Genomic DNA, 14,891 nt, shown 5'->3' with positions numbered 1-14,891 from the left:
CTGTCCACTCTGAGACAGAACCTGCAGCACACTCTTTACAAAGCCCAGTTTGTCTCTGAGCTCCGCTTTGGCTCTGTGGCTCAGTCCGTCCGTCAGTCAGAGCCACAGAAAAGAGACGTTTGTCTGCAGGATTTCAAATGGCAAAGGGAATGAATAATAACAACAGACCCCCAACTGAAGAAGGGGTGGAGTTTCTTCTCCCTCTGAGACTTTTCCTGCTTTGTCAGGCAGTTGGTCACAGTTTGTAAGCTCCCCCTGTCTTTGCTAAAACAATGTGTTTAAGCTTCTTTATTCTTTGATTTGTGGTGATTCCTTCCTTCTGTAGGAATTTGTTTTGTTGTTGTTTTTGCCTATTTTTGGAAGCTAAATGTTTTCCAACAACAGCCATATGTTTTCTTGCTCTTGTATTAGAATACTGTTGTGCCAAACAAGCAGTTTGTTTTAAAGTGGCATCAGAGGTAAAGATCTAAATCTATAAAAGTCTCTGTGTCCTGGATGGTTGCAGCACCAGAAGCTGAATTTTAATGTCCTCTCATTAGTGGTGAAAGGGTTTTGTCTGTATCGGAGCAATTCTCTCACACAATTTTTAGTGTAAGAAACCCTGCTCTGTGTTTAGATGGCAGCAGTCGTCGGGCTAGATCACAGTGAACTCCTGAAAACACAGCACAGCACAATTTGACTGACACTTATAATAAAAATGATGTTATGGCTAAAAAGCTTTCTTCACATCACTTCATTTTTGGCTCTAGACAGCTAGCTGATTAGAGTGGAAGCCTGGATCCATATGCTGATTTAATGCGCCAGGTATTATATCAAGGCAACACAAAGTCAATGCTGTCATAGCTGCATGGTTTGAGACATGATTGCTTAATCTCAGGAAAAGATTTTACCTGACAAAGAAATTACACAACTAAACAGATTCATACATTTAATCCGAAAACTGCTAATCTGAGAAAAGCTATTTGGTCCATTTAGAGTTTGGATCTTACCTTTAAAAGCAAATTTAATGCCAAGATTAAGCAGTGAACCTAACTGAAGGATTGTCAGTTGGTAAATACATGAGTTGGGGTTTCCCATATTATTGAAAGCCATGTTTTTGTATCCACAGCAAAACAGTTTCCAATGTCATTGCTGCCCACATGTCAATACCTCATACAGCTACACATCACAACCCAAAACATCATCTGCTTTACCTAACTACAGCCTAAAGATAGTTTATAACAACATCATCTGTCTTCATATGAATTGCAGGGTTTTCTTTTGTTTGTGATCCCTAATAGAGCACCAACACATACATTGCATCTATGGCCATCTTACTTTGACATGGCCCCGTAATATTATGTGAGTGCCTTATTTTGTGATACAAACCAGTCGATGAACTCAATTTTTGACAACATTCACTAAATATAATAATGCAATGCTCCCCTGCACAAAGAGATTCTCTCAGAACTTCCCCTCCGCCTTTGTCCTTATCACTTGGCCTGGGGCCAGTTGCTGTAGGTGCCTCCACCATTGTGAATGTAGGGATAAGGAAAGAGTCATGGTAACGACAAAGAAGAAGACATAACTCTAGCTTTAAAATGTGCAGGGAAGATTCCTACCATGTTATAGAAAGTCCATATATAGTCAGACCGAGGTCTTTGAACTCCCGTTGACCTGCCTCTTTTTCTGCAATCCAACCATGGAGGGTGGGTGCATTACTACACTTTCACGCATATTTCACTGGTATGAATGTATAATGAAACTAAACAGGTACCACTTTAACTTTTGTAGTTATCTCACCGGTGCCCCAAGATAAACAACTTTCTGAGAGTCAGCGAGTGGATAGATAAGATCTGTCTTGTGTAGTTTGCTGTACTGTTGTTTGTTACCAACTTTACATTACCACACACTATGCATGATGAGCCTTTCTCAGATGTCTAACGTCATGGTTTTATTTGAGGCACACATGCCTCAAGATCAGACCAGCTACATGTTGATGCAAGAAGAGCAGTGCGGCTGTGGGCTAAAGAAAACTGTCTGTAGTTGCATGACCTTGAACACATGTTGCGTCACCCATTTGTGGTGTATCATCTGTTTCTTCACTTGGGTGGAGAGCCCTATTTTTACTTAGATTAACTACCATGCAATGGACCTCGGTGGTAATCTCTATCTGAGAAGACAGACATCATTTTGGTCACTGTGTGTTTTGAACTAGTGTGGAAAAACAATGTAGTTAGTTTCGCAGTCAAACATCAAGAAATTGTCTTTCTTTATTCACTGACCAAGCAGGATTTTTAAAAGTGGCTTTAAGGTAATCAACTCTTAAAATGCTACCTCTACCAGGTCACATGGTACTCACTGTCAGAGGCTTTTGAGTTGAACCTTCACACTTTTAGCAATATTTGAATAGTTTTAAGTGACAGGCCAATGAAACAAGGTTTTATTAATATATTACATTTTTACAGTTTTTATTTCAAAACTAGGCGTTATTGTGCTAAATGTGTTAATTAATTTGTTACATTAATATATCTGAATACATTTTAAAGCAGGTGCAGAATTGTACTTATATTTGCTTTAATACATCTCAACACATGGTCATTTATCCCGTCTTCACACTGACAATTAATAAGCTATTTGCTGAGCAGCAAAACTAATTTTGCTCCACATTTGCATGCACACTGCAAATAATGTGCACTCACTCCTCAACTAATGTACGTTAACTAATCCACTTTCAAGATGGGGGCGTCGATCGTGTGTGTCAGTTTAGCAATCCTGCAAAATTATCACACAGTTGTCACCTTCTAAATATGAAAACCCATTTTTTTTTACTTTTACTACTATGGGATCGAATACTGTATTAACTAATACAGGAACTCTTTGTTTGTTCAACCTAGGTACCCTGAGATGCCCTGAGCATAGGGCAGTAAGTAAATCTACAGCTAACTATATGACTGACACATAGATTGCTAGGGACTGTAGACTGATTAATATTGTTGATTACAGTTTCACCACCTCTGTATCTCCTAAATAAAACTAAGAATATTAAAGACAATAGAAACTTTACATAGAAATCTAAACCCATTTTTCATTCTGGTGCTTTAAAGGATCACATTAAATCGCTGTACTAGTAAGTGTTGTAGTATTTTATTACTAATTGGCTGTTGAGCTGGTAGATCAGTGCTCCTCTTGTACTGTTGTAGCGATGCCTGACGTAAAGTCCTGTACAATAAGGCCTGTAGATTCATATGAAAAAGACTCAATGTGTGAAACATCTCAAGTACAAATGAAAGTGGTCAAACACACACTTTGCATCCTCTCAGTGTGCATCTTTTGTCCCCCTCACTGTCTACTCTCACCCACTCCCTATTAAGTGTCACAAGACTCGCCAGCCATCTCTGACTGGCTGCACTTTCCTAACAAAACTCTCTCTGTTTGTCTGTGTGCTGCCCTGTCTGTGTGTAGTTCATTGAGCCAGCCTATTAACTAAGTCACTTTGAGATGAGACAAAAAGGTTGACTGCACACAAATCTGTCTAGTTTATATCTTTTTTTCCCACAAGAACACCAGTTGTTCTTCCAGTTATTTTTGCAATTTTTTTACAAAAGTGTCACATTAGAAAATATCATGTAAATGTTTTAGTTTGTGAATTGTGATTTACCACACACACTAAAAACCTGTTCTGTTCTTTTAAATTAAGCGTTGGTCTTGTTAAAACCCAGAGGGACGCAAAACAAACATGGTTTCACATTATTAGTTCACAGAGGGAGACAGCGACTGGGTGCCACCATGCTGAGGTTCTTTCAAAGGTCACTGGTTGAAGTAGGTGATGTGAGTGCTGGTTTGAAGATATGAAGGTGACATCTGAACTGGAACAGTGAGAACATAGGTGAGAAAATGTGCAGCCTGCAATTCTATAAGGCAGATTCAGAATCATTGTACAGACATACCTTGCCCCCAGCCACCCCCATTTGTACGTGTTATCATTATTAATGTCAAAGTCAAGTCGTAATCTTGAAAAACAAACAGTAGCTCCTGACCTCTTTGGTCTCTTATTTGTGCTGCTGCATTCCAACATACCCTCTGGTTCCTTGGTTATTTGTGCTGCTGCATTCCAACATACTGACCAAGTTATTTCTCCACAACACACTCACACATTCACACACACCTTACTTCAACCCTCCTGCCTCCTCTCCACCTTTCACCGTAGATGTGAGAAAGAGGCAGCTGGTGCCTGGGAGTTTTGGATCCAAGTGATGTCGCCCTGTAAAAGACAGTACTCAGCAGTTGGTGTATCTTTTATCTGATTATTCATAATCTTGTGGATTAGGGAGGATGAGATAAAAACTCAGTGATGATCAAATGCTAATTTAACATTTTCTACATGAAAGAGCTTTTCTAGGTTAAAAGGTTTAGTGATGATACTCAAGATAAACAATGATCAATGGTGTGAGTAGAGGTGGGATGGAAAAGAGCTGTCCACCCATGTAACTTTGGAGAGAAGGGGACAGAATGTTGAGACAAAGTCCAGGTATTTGTGACTGTACATTTATTGATCCTAGTGCAGCAGTTGACTGCTATAAAGTATAAAGATGCACAGTGAAGCTCAAGTCCTCCTGATGAAATGTTCCTGCATTATGTTAAATGATTAGCTCGGGGCTTTTTTCATGCGGTCTTGCACACTTCTGCCACCTGGATCAAAAGTCTGGATCTGCCACAGTGTCGTGGCTGCTGCAAAACAACACACAGATGTTTTTTTACTGTGTTTTCAGTCAAAACATCTGCCTGATGCCGGAGTGAACACACACGAAATTAGGACAAAGCAGACTGTCACTGAAAAAATGCACTGAGCTAAAAAACCCCAAGTGTTTTTTTAAAGCCCACTGTTGTGCATTGCAGTATACAGTACTTCACAGTACTTCCAGGCTGGGTTTTCAGAGAGCAGCTAAGTGTGATTGATTTTGCATTAGTGTGCTCAGTATGGATGCACTGGATTTGAGGCAAAGTGTAGGGTGGAAAAAAAAAATCCCAGTGATTTTCTTTTCTTCCACAGACCACTAATGACACTGCAGAGCATTAGTGTTCACTTCTGGTCCGTCAAGCCCCCCCCCTGCCCTTAGAACATAAAGGAGTAATACCTGACATCTGTTTTTAATTTGTGGGCAGAAAGAGAAGCTCAGCATCCTCTAGGATGTCATTGCACATTTAATTGTGCTAAAATGTGCTAAGACAGTCAAATACATGACTAGTTATTAAGAATAACCTCTTTTCTTCCATTGATCATCAGTGGCAAAGCATTTGGAACCATCTTGATGCTACGCTTTAATTAGCCTATATGGGGCAGCACTTGATAGATTTTTTATTCTCGGGGCTGGATGGTAATTGGTTGAATTGTAGCAAAATAGTCATGTCCGTCTAAGGAATTATTACCGGCGCAATGAAACATTTTATTATTTGAATGAATAAAAATGGTGGCATTTGTCTTGTTTCAGTTTTGTTAAATTAAACAATGTTGCCTTGTTTTAGTTGTTTGTTCATTTGAATCACTCTACACTTCATACACAAACACTTCATAGAGAATAGACTTTATATTTAAACAATGGGCCTTAAAATGAGTTTCTGCAGTTTGTCAGCCATTGCTGGGTCCAGGCCTGCAGCCATCTGGCTGTGGTTAAGAGAAATCGTGATGTAGAAGTGGAGGATGGAGACCAGGGAGGGCCGTGACTGATAGCTTGATGCCTCTCCAAAGCCACGCCCTGCTGACCACATCAAGGAGCTCTTGATTCAGTCCTCAGTACGCTTTAAATCCATTTTAAGGGTTCCAACCACAAAACAAGAGCATGAATGGTAGAACAAGTATTTGATGGACATTGACTGTCAGGGAAAACATGGTTGCCAGGTGACAGTGGCTAAACAAATGTTACCCAGCTAACCAAGATCTCACAGAATAAAATCCATGCCAACTAAAACCTGTGTCATTAAAGGAATTTGTGTGCTGCTTGTACTGTAGTTGTGTTACCTGGAAGAAGCTGATAACTTTTAAAATATGCTGCCTGTGGCCAGTGGAGGGAGAGAAAAAAGTCACATACCATCTTGTTCATATGTTCAGCCTTTCAAAGTGTGAAAACATAAATCTGTTGAAGCTGAGCAAAATAAATCATGAGGTGATGAATGTGTAACATCTCAGTTTTTACAGTTGATGGTATGGTAGGCTGTCCACAGCTGATTGTCAAAGACAGGAAAATGTACACAGGAATTAGTTTTATTTTTTATACATCACATTCATTTTGATCTATTTTGCCTCATGTACTGTAGGTCTGTGTCAACCCCATTGGTGAAGCCCATGCCCTTTAGCTCCAGTTAGCTGTTTTTAGCTCATATGCTAATTGCTCTCTTGTGGTGCATCAGATAGACGAGGATGCTGTGCACACGTTACAATAATACGCTGTACCTCTTTATTATGTCACTGGCTAGTCTGCACACAGTGGGACCCAGTATGACTGTAGTCTTACCCCACCGAGGTAGGGGAATTACCCAGACTCATCTGGAACTGCTCCCAAAAACTTCAATGTTTTATCTCATAGTTGTGGGTGTAGGGACGGGTTGGTGGTGGAGGGGCCTTTATTTTGGTCCTTTGTTTATATAAGGAGTGGCGAGAGGGTTGGGAGGGGAGGTAGTTCACACAGAGGTCTGGGAATGTTTAGAGATTATTCTTATAGAGCTGGTTAAGGATGATCATATCTAATGTACTCCAGATAAACTCTATCTAATATAAACTCTATAATACTGTTGTGTTTTTTTGCTTATTTATGTTCTTCAAACAGAACGTGACAAATAATAAATACACATTTTCAGTATTAGGCATACTACTGCAGTGAGCTCTACTTTTTAATGTTAACTCTGTTTAAATGCTGACCACAACTGTTGTGTTTTGTCACAGGGTCGACATGTCAAGACTGGACAGCTGGCTGCCATCAAAGTCATGGACGTCACAGAGGTACACAGGCCAAGATTTGTGGCACACAAACACACACACACACACACACACACACACACTGAATTTAGGTGTTAGTGGTCAGTGTGTTTTTCGTGTAGCGGTTTGTGACCCAATTCATGTAAAAAAATAACATTGTGCTAAACCTTGACTGAAAGACTGAAAGAAAGTAGAAAGATTTGCTTTTCAGAATTAATCTCAGACTCATTTAGATTTGACAAACAAATCTAATGTGTGCATATATTTATTCTCTTATTTTTATTCTTTTATTCTATTGTCAGAATGAGATTTAGTTGTAACTGACGCCAAAGAGACTACAAAAGGGTGGTGTAATTGATGTTAAAAAATGTGGGCTCAGCACTTGGATTGAGCTCAGCACTGATAAGAAATAAATACTTGCGTCACCAATGTAAAACCACCTTATTCACCGCACCCGTTCTCTCCTGAATCATCTCATCATGTTTGATTTCTTAGAACACATCCATGGCCTCTAGGTTGCTTTACGTCTGTAGACCAAGCCTTGGTTTTTGTCACACAGAATGACACACAGTTGGGCAATCAAACATAATACCGGTTATGCATGATAAGAGATTAGTGTGGTCTAGGACTGTGACTCATCATGATGTTGGCTAATGTACACAGTGACAGCAGGCATGTCTGGGCAAAGGATGCTGCCGCTGCTTTGTCACATGCTGCTGTCAGACTCTCACAATCACAGTTTCAGTCAGTGAAGTCGTCCTTTCTGTGTCTTGTTGACACTATAGAAAAAAAAAGTTTCTGTACAGTCAAACTTAATTGCCATAAATCTCTACGCTTTGTTCTTGAAAAAGCTCTTTTTTTTAAATATGTGAAAATGAATCCACTCATCTGTCACACAAGAGGGTTTAAGGTTCAATTCCTGTTACACCAGAGCCACACCTTTTACCTGAACAGGGTGTCAACATCGTCAGGGTATATCAAATGTGTCAGCTCACCACTGACACAGAGCATAAGTGTTACACCTACATTTCACCAGGGCTTCTATTGGTTAACATGTTTTCCCCTTAACTTTAGGCGTAAAATGTGCTAGATTTTTAAAAATAATAATTTAGCTACATTCGGTTGACTATTAACTCTGTGCACTAGCTTTTAACTAGTCTTTAGCAACAGTTACCTATTTCTGTGCCATTTTGTAATAAAATGGTATGTATTGTAACACACTTCAACTGCAGTATAGTATTTGATAGTTCTAGCATTGAGGTAAAGTGGAGCATGGCTGACAAATGTTTGTATTTTTTGGTAATCTAGATAGCAGACCAGCCTTGTTTTGAGGGCTAAAAACAGCAGCTGAATATGCATGACTTATAATTTGGCATGCATATGTATATATTGACACTTATCAATTACAAGCTAATTACAACTGACTTAACAAAATTAAATTGTCGCTTTTGCAATTGCTATTGTCATCTGTGGTATAGATAGATAGTGTAGAATTCTACAGTGTCTTTCTGGGTTCAGTTGCAAGCTCTGCAACATTCTGTGAGAAGTTGTTTGCATTTATTTACACCCAAAATGTATGAATGTATGATTGTAATGTATGATTCAGCTTTTTAAATCTGTTTCTCATCCATGATTTCATTTGCTTGGTACAGACTGGTACAGATTTGTTCCGTAGAAAAAGAAATCCCAAAGGTCCTGAAGCTTTAGTTCTCTTCTTGAACAACACATGAGCAAGCTGCACATACTATCATCCTGTCTGTGTTTAGTTGATCAGAGCTGCAGCATGTCTCTCTCTCTCTCTCTCTCCTTCTCCCTCTCTCTCTGTCTCAGACAGAGCCTGTGTCTCTTTCTTTCTCTCTCACCATGTGACTTGTGGCAGCGAGCCTTTTGCAGTTGGGAGTGTGATAATCCAACAGCTGCACAGCAAAGAAGGGATGGATGTGGGGGAGGTGGGGTTGGAATGGAAGGAGGAGGTGGTGGGGTGGCTGCACACTCAACAGAATGGCTGGCGTCAACACAAAGCTGTCCTGCAGCAGCAGCATGGTTGCCTGCATATACAGTCATTTTTATTGTAGGTAGATGCTGTACAACCTGAGCCGTCCACATTATGGACTCCGTTCATCTTCGTCCCCTGTGCTGTCAACAGCAGGGGTCATGGTGAAAAACCCCCATAGGGGTCGATGTCTGCATGTGTTCAATTATAGTGTCATCTTTGATTATTGTCAAGTTGCAACAGGACACAGTAGTGAGTCATCTCTATAGCGTGAGACTGGTCAGACATGTTTGTTTCATTTGCAAAAGAAGACGCTAAACACTTTATGAAATCCACATGTGGCTTGTTTAAAACGCTAAATCACAAAAATCCCTTTTTTTAGATGTCAGCAAATTTTAATGTTAACACATAAACTGTTTCAACACTGTACTTTACTGCAGCGGCAAATTACGAGAACATTTTTCTAGAAAAAGAGCCACATTTGAGGCCCTGAAAGGAGATTTGCCTTTGTCACATGCCACTGTGCGACAACTATCATGCACAAACCAAATGCTAAGCTGCTCATTTATTACAGGGCTAAATGAATGCAAGCTACATTATGTGAACATTTGAGGCCCTCGAAATGGCTTGTCATTTGTAACAACAGCCACTGGGGCCATACAAATGGCAAAATAACAGACAGAACTTCTCACCATTGCAAAACATCCAGGTTCATTCTCGGCCCCCACTTTGTCCTGGAGCGTGGTCTGTTTCAAACATACCATTATGTCACAGCCATTTCTCTCTTGCTGCTCGACTGTTGCCATGGTTACACGTAGCCATCCTCAGCTCTTACCCCTCTGGAAGAGATGGATGCAGCATTTTATTTAGGCATCAAAGAATAATATTAGTTTGCATGAAGGCAGCATAATTCATCACCTATAGAGAAATAAAGTTCTTTACTGGTTGTTGTTTTCCGTCTGCCGTCCACATCTTTAGAAGGATATGGACGAGAAACATTGAGAAGAAATACCTGTTAAACGCTTGATGTTAAAAGTATGTCAGAGGATTTTTCCATCAATGTAATTAGATGCAAAGTGTTTTGGCTGTTGTGCACATTAGCAGACCACCAAACTCACTTGTGCAACATTAATTCACAAACAAAGGAACCTCTGCCAGTAAGTACAACATCTCATGCTTTACAGTCTGAGACTTTGATATGAAAACCTGTCAACACTGAACTCAAGTCAAATCAAACCAAGCTTCATGTTTGGAATGACTATTAATAATCAACGAGTATTGATATAAATGTTAAAAAGAATAGATAATACAATACAATATAATATAATGGCTAATAGTATATGACTAGCAATGAATCATTTAGTTTTATGCTAAAGACTTTCTAGTTAAAAGACAAACTTTGTTTTTTTCCCCCTTTGTTGTGCTTTTGTCCAGGACGAGGAGGAGGAAATTAAACTGGAGATCAATATGCTGAAGAAATATTCCCACCACAGAAACATTGCCACCTACTATGGTGCTTTCATTAAGAAGAGCCCCCCAGGGCACGATGACCAGCTGTGGGTAAGTCCACAAAATCCATGCCTGAAATTAAAGCTGCAAACAGCAATGCTGCTCACATCATTACAATGTAGTCAGGGAGGAGGAGGGAATTCAGAAGCCTATGACATAAATATTTTAGCCCAATGAGCTGTAGATGAGACCAACACTTAAACTGCAGCCCAAATGAACGTTGACATGACATTTGTCAAAGCAGATAAACATGAACTGCAGTTTTTCTTTTTTTAACTGGCTGAACCAGAAGTGGCTACTATTTACATGACGAGGCTTAAGTGATCCACCTGCAACGAAAATGTTAAATATATATTTACTCATATACGATTCTGAACATACTTAACATATATATTCCCCAAAAAATCCAAATAACCTTCAAACTAGAAGCACTTTCTCATGTCGTACATATTAAACTGTACATCAGCTACATGACTTCTTCTGATCTGATCATTCCTGTGTGCAGCTGGTGATGGAGTTCTGTGGCGCAGGTTCAATCACAGACCTGGTGAAGAACACCAAGGGGAACCAGCTGAAGGAAGACTGGATCGCCTACATCTCCAGAGAAATCCTCAGAGTCAGCTCACATTCCTCTTTACTTTGTTGCTTGTTTTTTTTGTGTGTGTTTTTGACTTTTTTTCTTTCTTTCATATATGAGAAGAAGATATTTTGAAGATATTATTCCCCATGTTAGATCCATCCAACAAAATAATGAATCAGTGTTGTGTGGTGTGGTAATATCAAACCTCTGCTCTTCACTCATCGCCTTTTCACTCTTACCCAGGGTCTGGCCCACTTACATGCCCACCATGTCATCCACCGTGACATCAAGGGCCAAAATGTCTTGTTGACAGAGAATGCAGAAGTCAAATTAGGTGAGAGAAATGTAAACCCAGACACAAAGAAGTCACTTCTGTCCGCTTTTTCTTCAATGCATGACTTTTTTGGTCAGAGAAATAATGAGTTTTTTTAATCTTTTTTCTCCAGTGGATTTTGGTGTCAGTGCTCAGTTAGATCGAACAGTGGGCAGAAGAAACACATTTATTGGGACTCCTTATTGGATGGCCCCTGAAGTTATCGCTTGTGACGAGAACCCAGACGCTACGTATGATTACAGGGTGAGAGCCTATGGAGACAGTGCTAAGAACACGTCAAAGAAAAAAAACACAGGCAATACTAAAGAGAGAAAATGAATATGATACAAAGAGAAATTAACATTGAAGCAACTAAAAGCAGTATTAATATCCTGTAGTACTGAATGATCAACGATAAGTACCAGAGAAGCATGAATGATGTAAAATTAAGGCTAATCTAATTAGATTTGTAAAATTCAGAGCCAAAGGTTTGTCTGAACTGCCTCATTTTCTTATTGGTTAGAATTTTCATTAAATTGAAATAAAACAGAAAACACATAGAAATGATTAAAGCAACTTTCTTTTAAAAGTCGTATATGAAAATAGTCGACTATCAGTTGCCGGACCATTCCTTATTCTGGTTAATACACCTGCTCCTGTGGCTGATGTGTTAAAATGAGCTTCATCTTCTCTTGCAGAGTGACCTGTGGTCGTGTGGTATCACAGCTATTGAAATGGCTGAAGGAGCACCACGTGAGTACTGCTGTGTAACAAATACATTTTAGATTTTTGCTGAAGGTTGATTGAGTTCTGACCCATGTCTGTGTTTTCCTCTTCTTTTCTCAGCTCTCTGTGACATGCATCCAATGCGTGCCCTCTTCCTCATTCCAAGAAATCCTCCTCCTAGACTCAAATCTAAGAAATGGTGAGGATCTACTCAGGCAAATGTTCAGTTTCTTTTTTTTTCATTGCAACAGAATGACGTCATAATTTATCACACAGATCCTACTTGCACATTTTTGACTTTTATATGACCTTAAAGCAGGCAGCTAACAATGATTGAATTCTAAATCTGTTCCTGTGCTTTATGGATCTGAACATCTGTGGAACACCTGCTGCAGCAGATGTTGGCTGTTCTCACACTCAAGTCAGTCATGCATACATGCAAAATTAAAATATTAGAAGCAGTTCCGGTTTCTAGAAGTAAATCAAAGTTTGCATAAGAAAATATATTTTCACCTATTCATGTTAATGTGTTATTTTAGAAAAATCTGCTGAGATTCTTGGCAATAAACTCTGAACTCTGTTGAATGTTGTCTGTTTTCCACTAAAAAAAATTTAGCCTCCTACTTTCTTTCTGTCTCATATCTTTTTTTCTGTCTGTCTGAAAATCTTTTAAAAGGTCCAAAAAGTTTTTTAGTTTCATCGAGAGCTGCTTGGTGAAGAACTATACACAGCGTCCCCCTACAGAGCAGCTCCTGAAGCATCCCTTCATCCGTGACCAGCCTAATGAGAGGCAGGTCCGGATCCAGCTCAAGGACCACATTGACCGGACCAAAAAGAAGAGGGGAGAGAAAGGTGTGTTTCATTCTTTGTCCTTCCAGCTCTCGTTGCTTCTGGTTACTTGCCTCTGTTTATTTAAGCTGTGATTTATTGATGATAAAATGATTGATCTATAACCGATGTCCATAATTTCACAATCTACAGATGAGACAGAGTATGAGTACAGTGGCAGTGAGGAGGAGGAAGAAGATCCTCCAGAGCAGGAAGGAGAACCTAGGTAGGTTGATGTTGTTGCAGGACTTCATAAAAACTAGTCCAGTTGACCTAGACTTTGATGGAGTGACTTCAACCCCTCTGTCTTGTTTGCAGCTCCATAGTCAATGTTCCTGGTGAGTCAACTCTACGACGCGACTTCATTCGCCTTCAACAAGAAAACAAGGAGCGGTCAGAGGCATTGCGTCGCCAGCAGCTCCTCCAGGAGCAGCAGCTTCGGGAGCAGGAGGAGTACAAGCGCCAGCTCCTGGCTGAGAGGCAAAAACGTATTGAGCAGCAGAAGGAACAGAGGAGGCGGCTAGAAGAGGTAGGATCATTTTATCGGCTTGGACCTTAAACTGATGAGTGAGCCACAAAATTAGTTACTAATGAATTCTTAAAATTTTTAAATAGCAACAAAGACGTGAGCGTGAGATGAGGAGGCAACAGGAACGAGAGCAACGTCGACGTGAGCAAGAGGAGAAGAGAAGAATTGAAGAAATGGACCGAAGACGGAAAGAAGAAGAAGAACGACGGCGGGCTGAGGACGAGAAGAGGAGGAACGATCGTGAACAGGTCAGTGTTCACACATGTATCACACATATAGCTCCTGTATAAAAGCTCAGAACAAATGGACAGGTTTATCTCAGTCTCCACTGGTAGTTGACACACTGCTTTTTTCTTTCCAGTTTGTTATTTATTGGCAACTGGATTTCTTTTTAAATCAGTGGGTTTTAATTTGATTTGATTGACAGGAGTACATCAGGCGTCAGCTGGAAGAGGAGCAGAGACACCTGGAGATGCTGCAGGAGCAACTGCTCCGTGAACAGGCCATGCTGTTGGTCAGTTACACACACACACACACACGCACACATTGGACCACTAACACAGACACTGCTACTTTATTTTTAAGAAAAATAATCATTATTCTTGTAAGGTTTTTACAAAATGAAAAAGCCTTAATAGTATGTTTTACAAGTTAACTAGAGGCTGACTTGTGAATGAAAACACTGTCATCGCTGTGAGTACAATCACAGCACAGAACTCACAAACCCCACATAAAAAATGACCAGAACATCATGTCAAAGTGATTGTTGTTTGAAACTTAACAAATTCACCTTCAAGTAAGTACCAGGTAAAACACTTTGGCCCGATTATTGGAAGCCTGGGTGTGTCCCTTTTCTACGTTTTCAACGCTACCCACTCTCTTTTTACCCCACTGAACACACTTTGCCTAGGAGTTCAAGTGGCGGGAGCTGGAGGAGCAGCGCAAGGCCGAGCGACTCCATAAGCGCCTGCAGCAGGAGCAGGCGTACCTGCTGTCGCTCCAGCACGACTCCAAACAGCAGCCTGGTGACAAGACCAAAGTCCCCTCAGACCAAAGCAAACCTCCACAGACCTCCACCCTGCCCCCTGACAGAGCCCTTATGACATGCCCACAAGCTCAGGTCATTGACAGTGTTGTTTCTGTAGCTAAAGACACTGATGAATCCCCCAGAGCACTTCAGACAGCCCCCTCGGACGACGCTGACTCCCAGACAGCAGTGACAGAAAAGACTGAAACTGTTGAGACATGTCCAGACCAAGTCCAACACTCCCCAGGTCCCCTTCCCTCACAGACTGAAAATCCAAATGACTCTCATCCTCCCCAGGCTGAAAGTTTGCAGCCTGATAGGCCTGCCAATCCTGTCAGTCATCCTGCTCAGCCAATCAGAGAGGTGAACCACTTCCTCGGCTCCTATTTCACTGTTGCCTGCTCTTTCCGGATTCTTCTCGATTTTCTCTACAA

The 14,891-nt window shown here is 40.5% G+C and overlaps 1 protein-coding gene across 14 annotated transcripts in view; it reads left to right on the top strand.

The window, feature by feature from the left end:
- The window catches only part of LOC103389885 (mitogen-activated protein kinase kinase kinase kinase 4), a 31,691-nt gene that overhangs the window by 4,260 nt on the left and 12,540 nt on the right, over window positions 1-14,891 (top strand). For 11 of the 14 annotated variants that reach the window (XM_025062255.1, XM_025062257.1, XM_025062256.1 and 8 more), the window contains exons 3-15: window positions 6,920-6,976; window positions 10,380-10,505; window positions 10,960-11,070; window positions 11,278-11,368; window positions 11,481-11,611; window positions 12,046-12,100; window positions 12,194-12,272; window positions 12,750-12,925; window positions 13,055-13,127; window positions 13,220-13,430; window positions 13,517-13,678; window positions 13,858-13,944; window positions 14,341-14,820. In XM_025062255.1, the coding sequence (XP_024918023.1) occupies window positions 6,920-6,976; window positions 10,380-10,505; window positions 10,960-11,070; window positions 11,278-11,368; window positions 11,481-11,611; window positions 12,046-12,100; window positions 12,194-12,272; window positions 12,750-12,925; window positions 13,055-13,127; window positions 13,220-13,430; window positions 13,517-13,678; window positions 13,858-13,944; window positions 14,341-14,820 (1,839 nt within the window). The remainder of the gene's footprint in view (window positions 1-6,919; window positions 6,977-10,379; window positions 10,506-10,959; window positions 11,071-11,277; window positions 11,369-11,480; window positions 11,612-12,045; window positions 12,101-12,193; window positions 12,273-12,749; window positions 12,926-13,054; window positions 13,128-13,219; window positions 13,431-13,516; window positions 13,679-13,857; window positions 13,945-14,340; window positions 14,821-14,891) is intronic. The other 3 variants (XM_008325502.3, XM_008325501.3, XM_008325498.3) reach the window with 1 other exon arrangement.

Source organism: Cynoglossus semilaevis, chromosome 14, assembly GCF_000523025.1.
Source record: "Cynoglossus semilaevis isolate Cse_v1.0 chromosome 14, Cse_v1.0, whole genome shotgun sequence".
NCBI classification, from domain to species: Eukaryota; Metazoa; Chordata; class Actinopteri; order Pleuronectiformes; family Cynoglossidae; genus Cynoglossus; species Cynoglossus semilaevis.
Note: the sequence above shows the minus strand (reverse complement) of the source record. Positions and strands in the feature narration are given on the sequence as shown.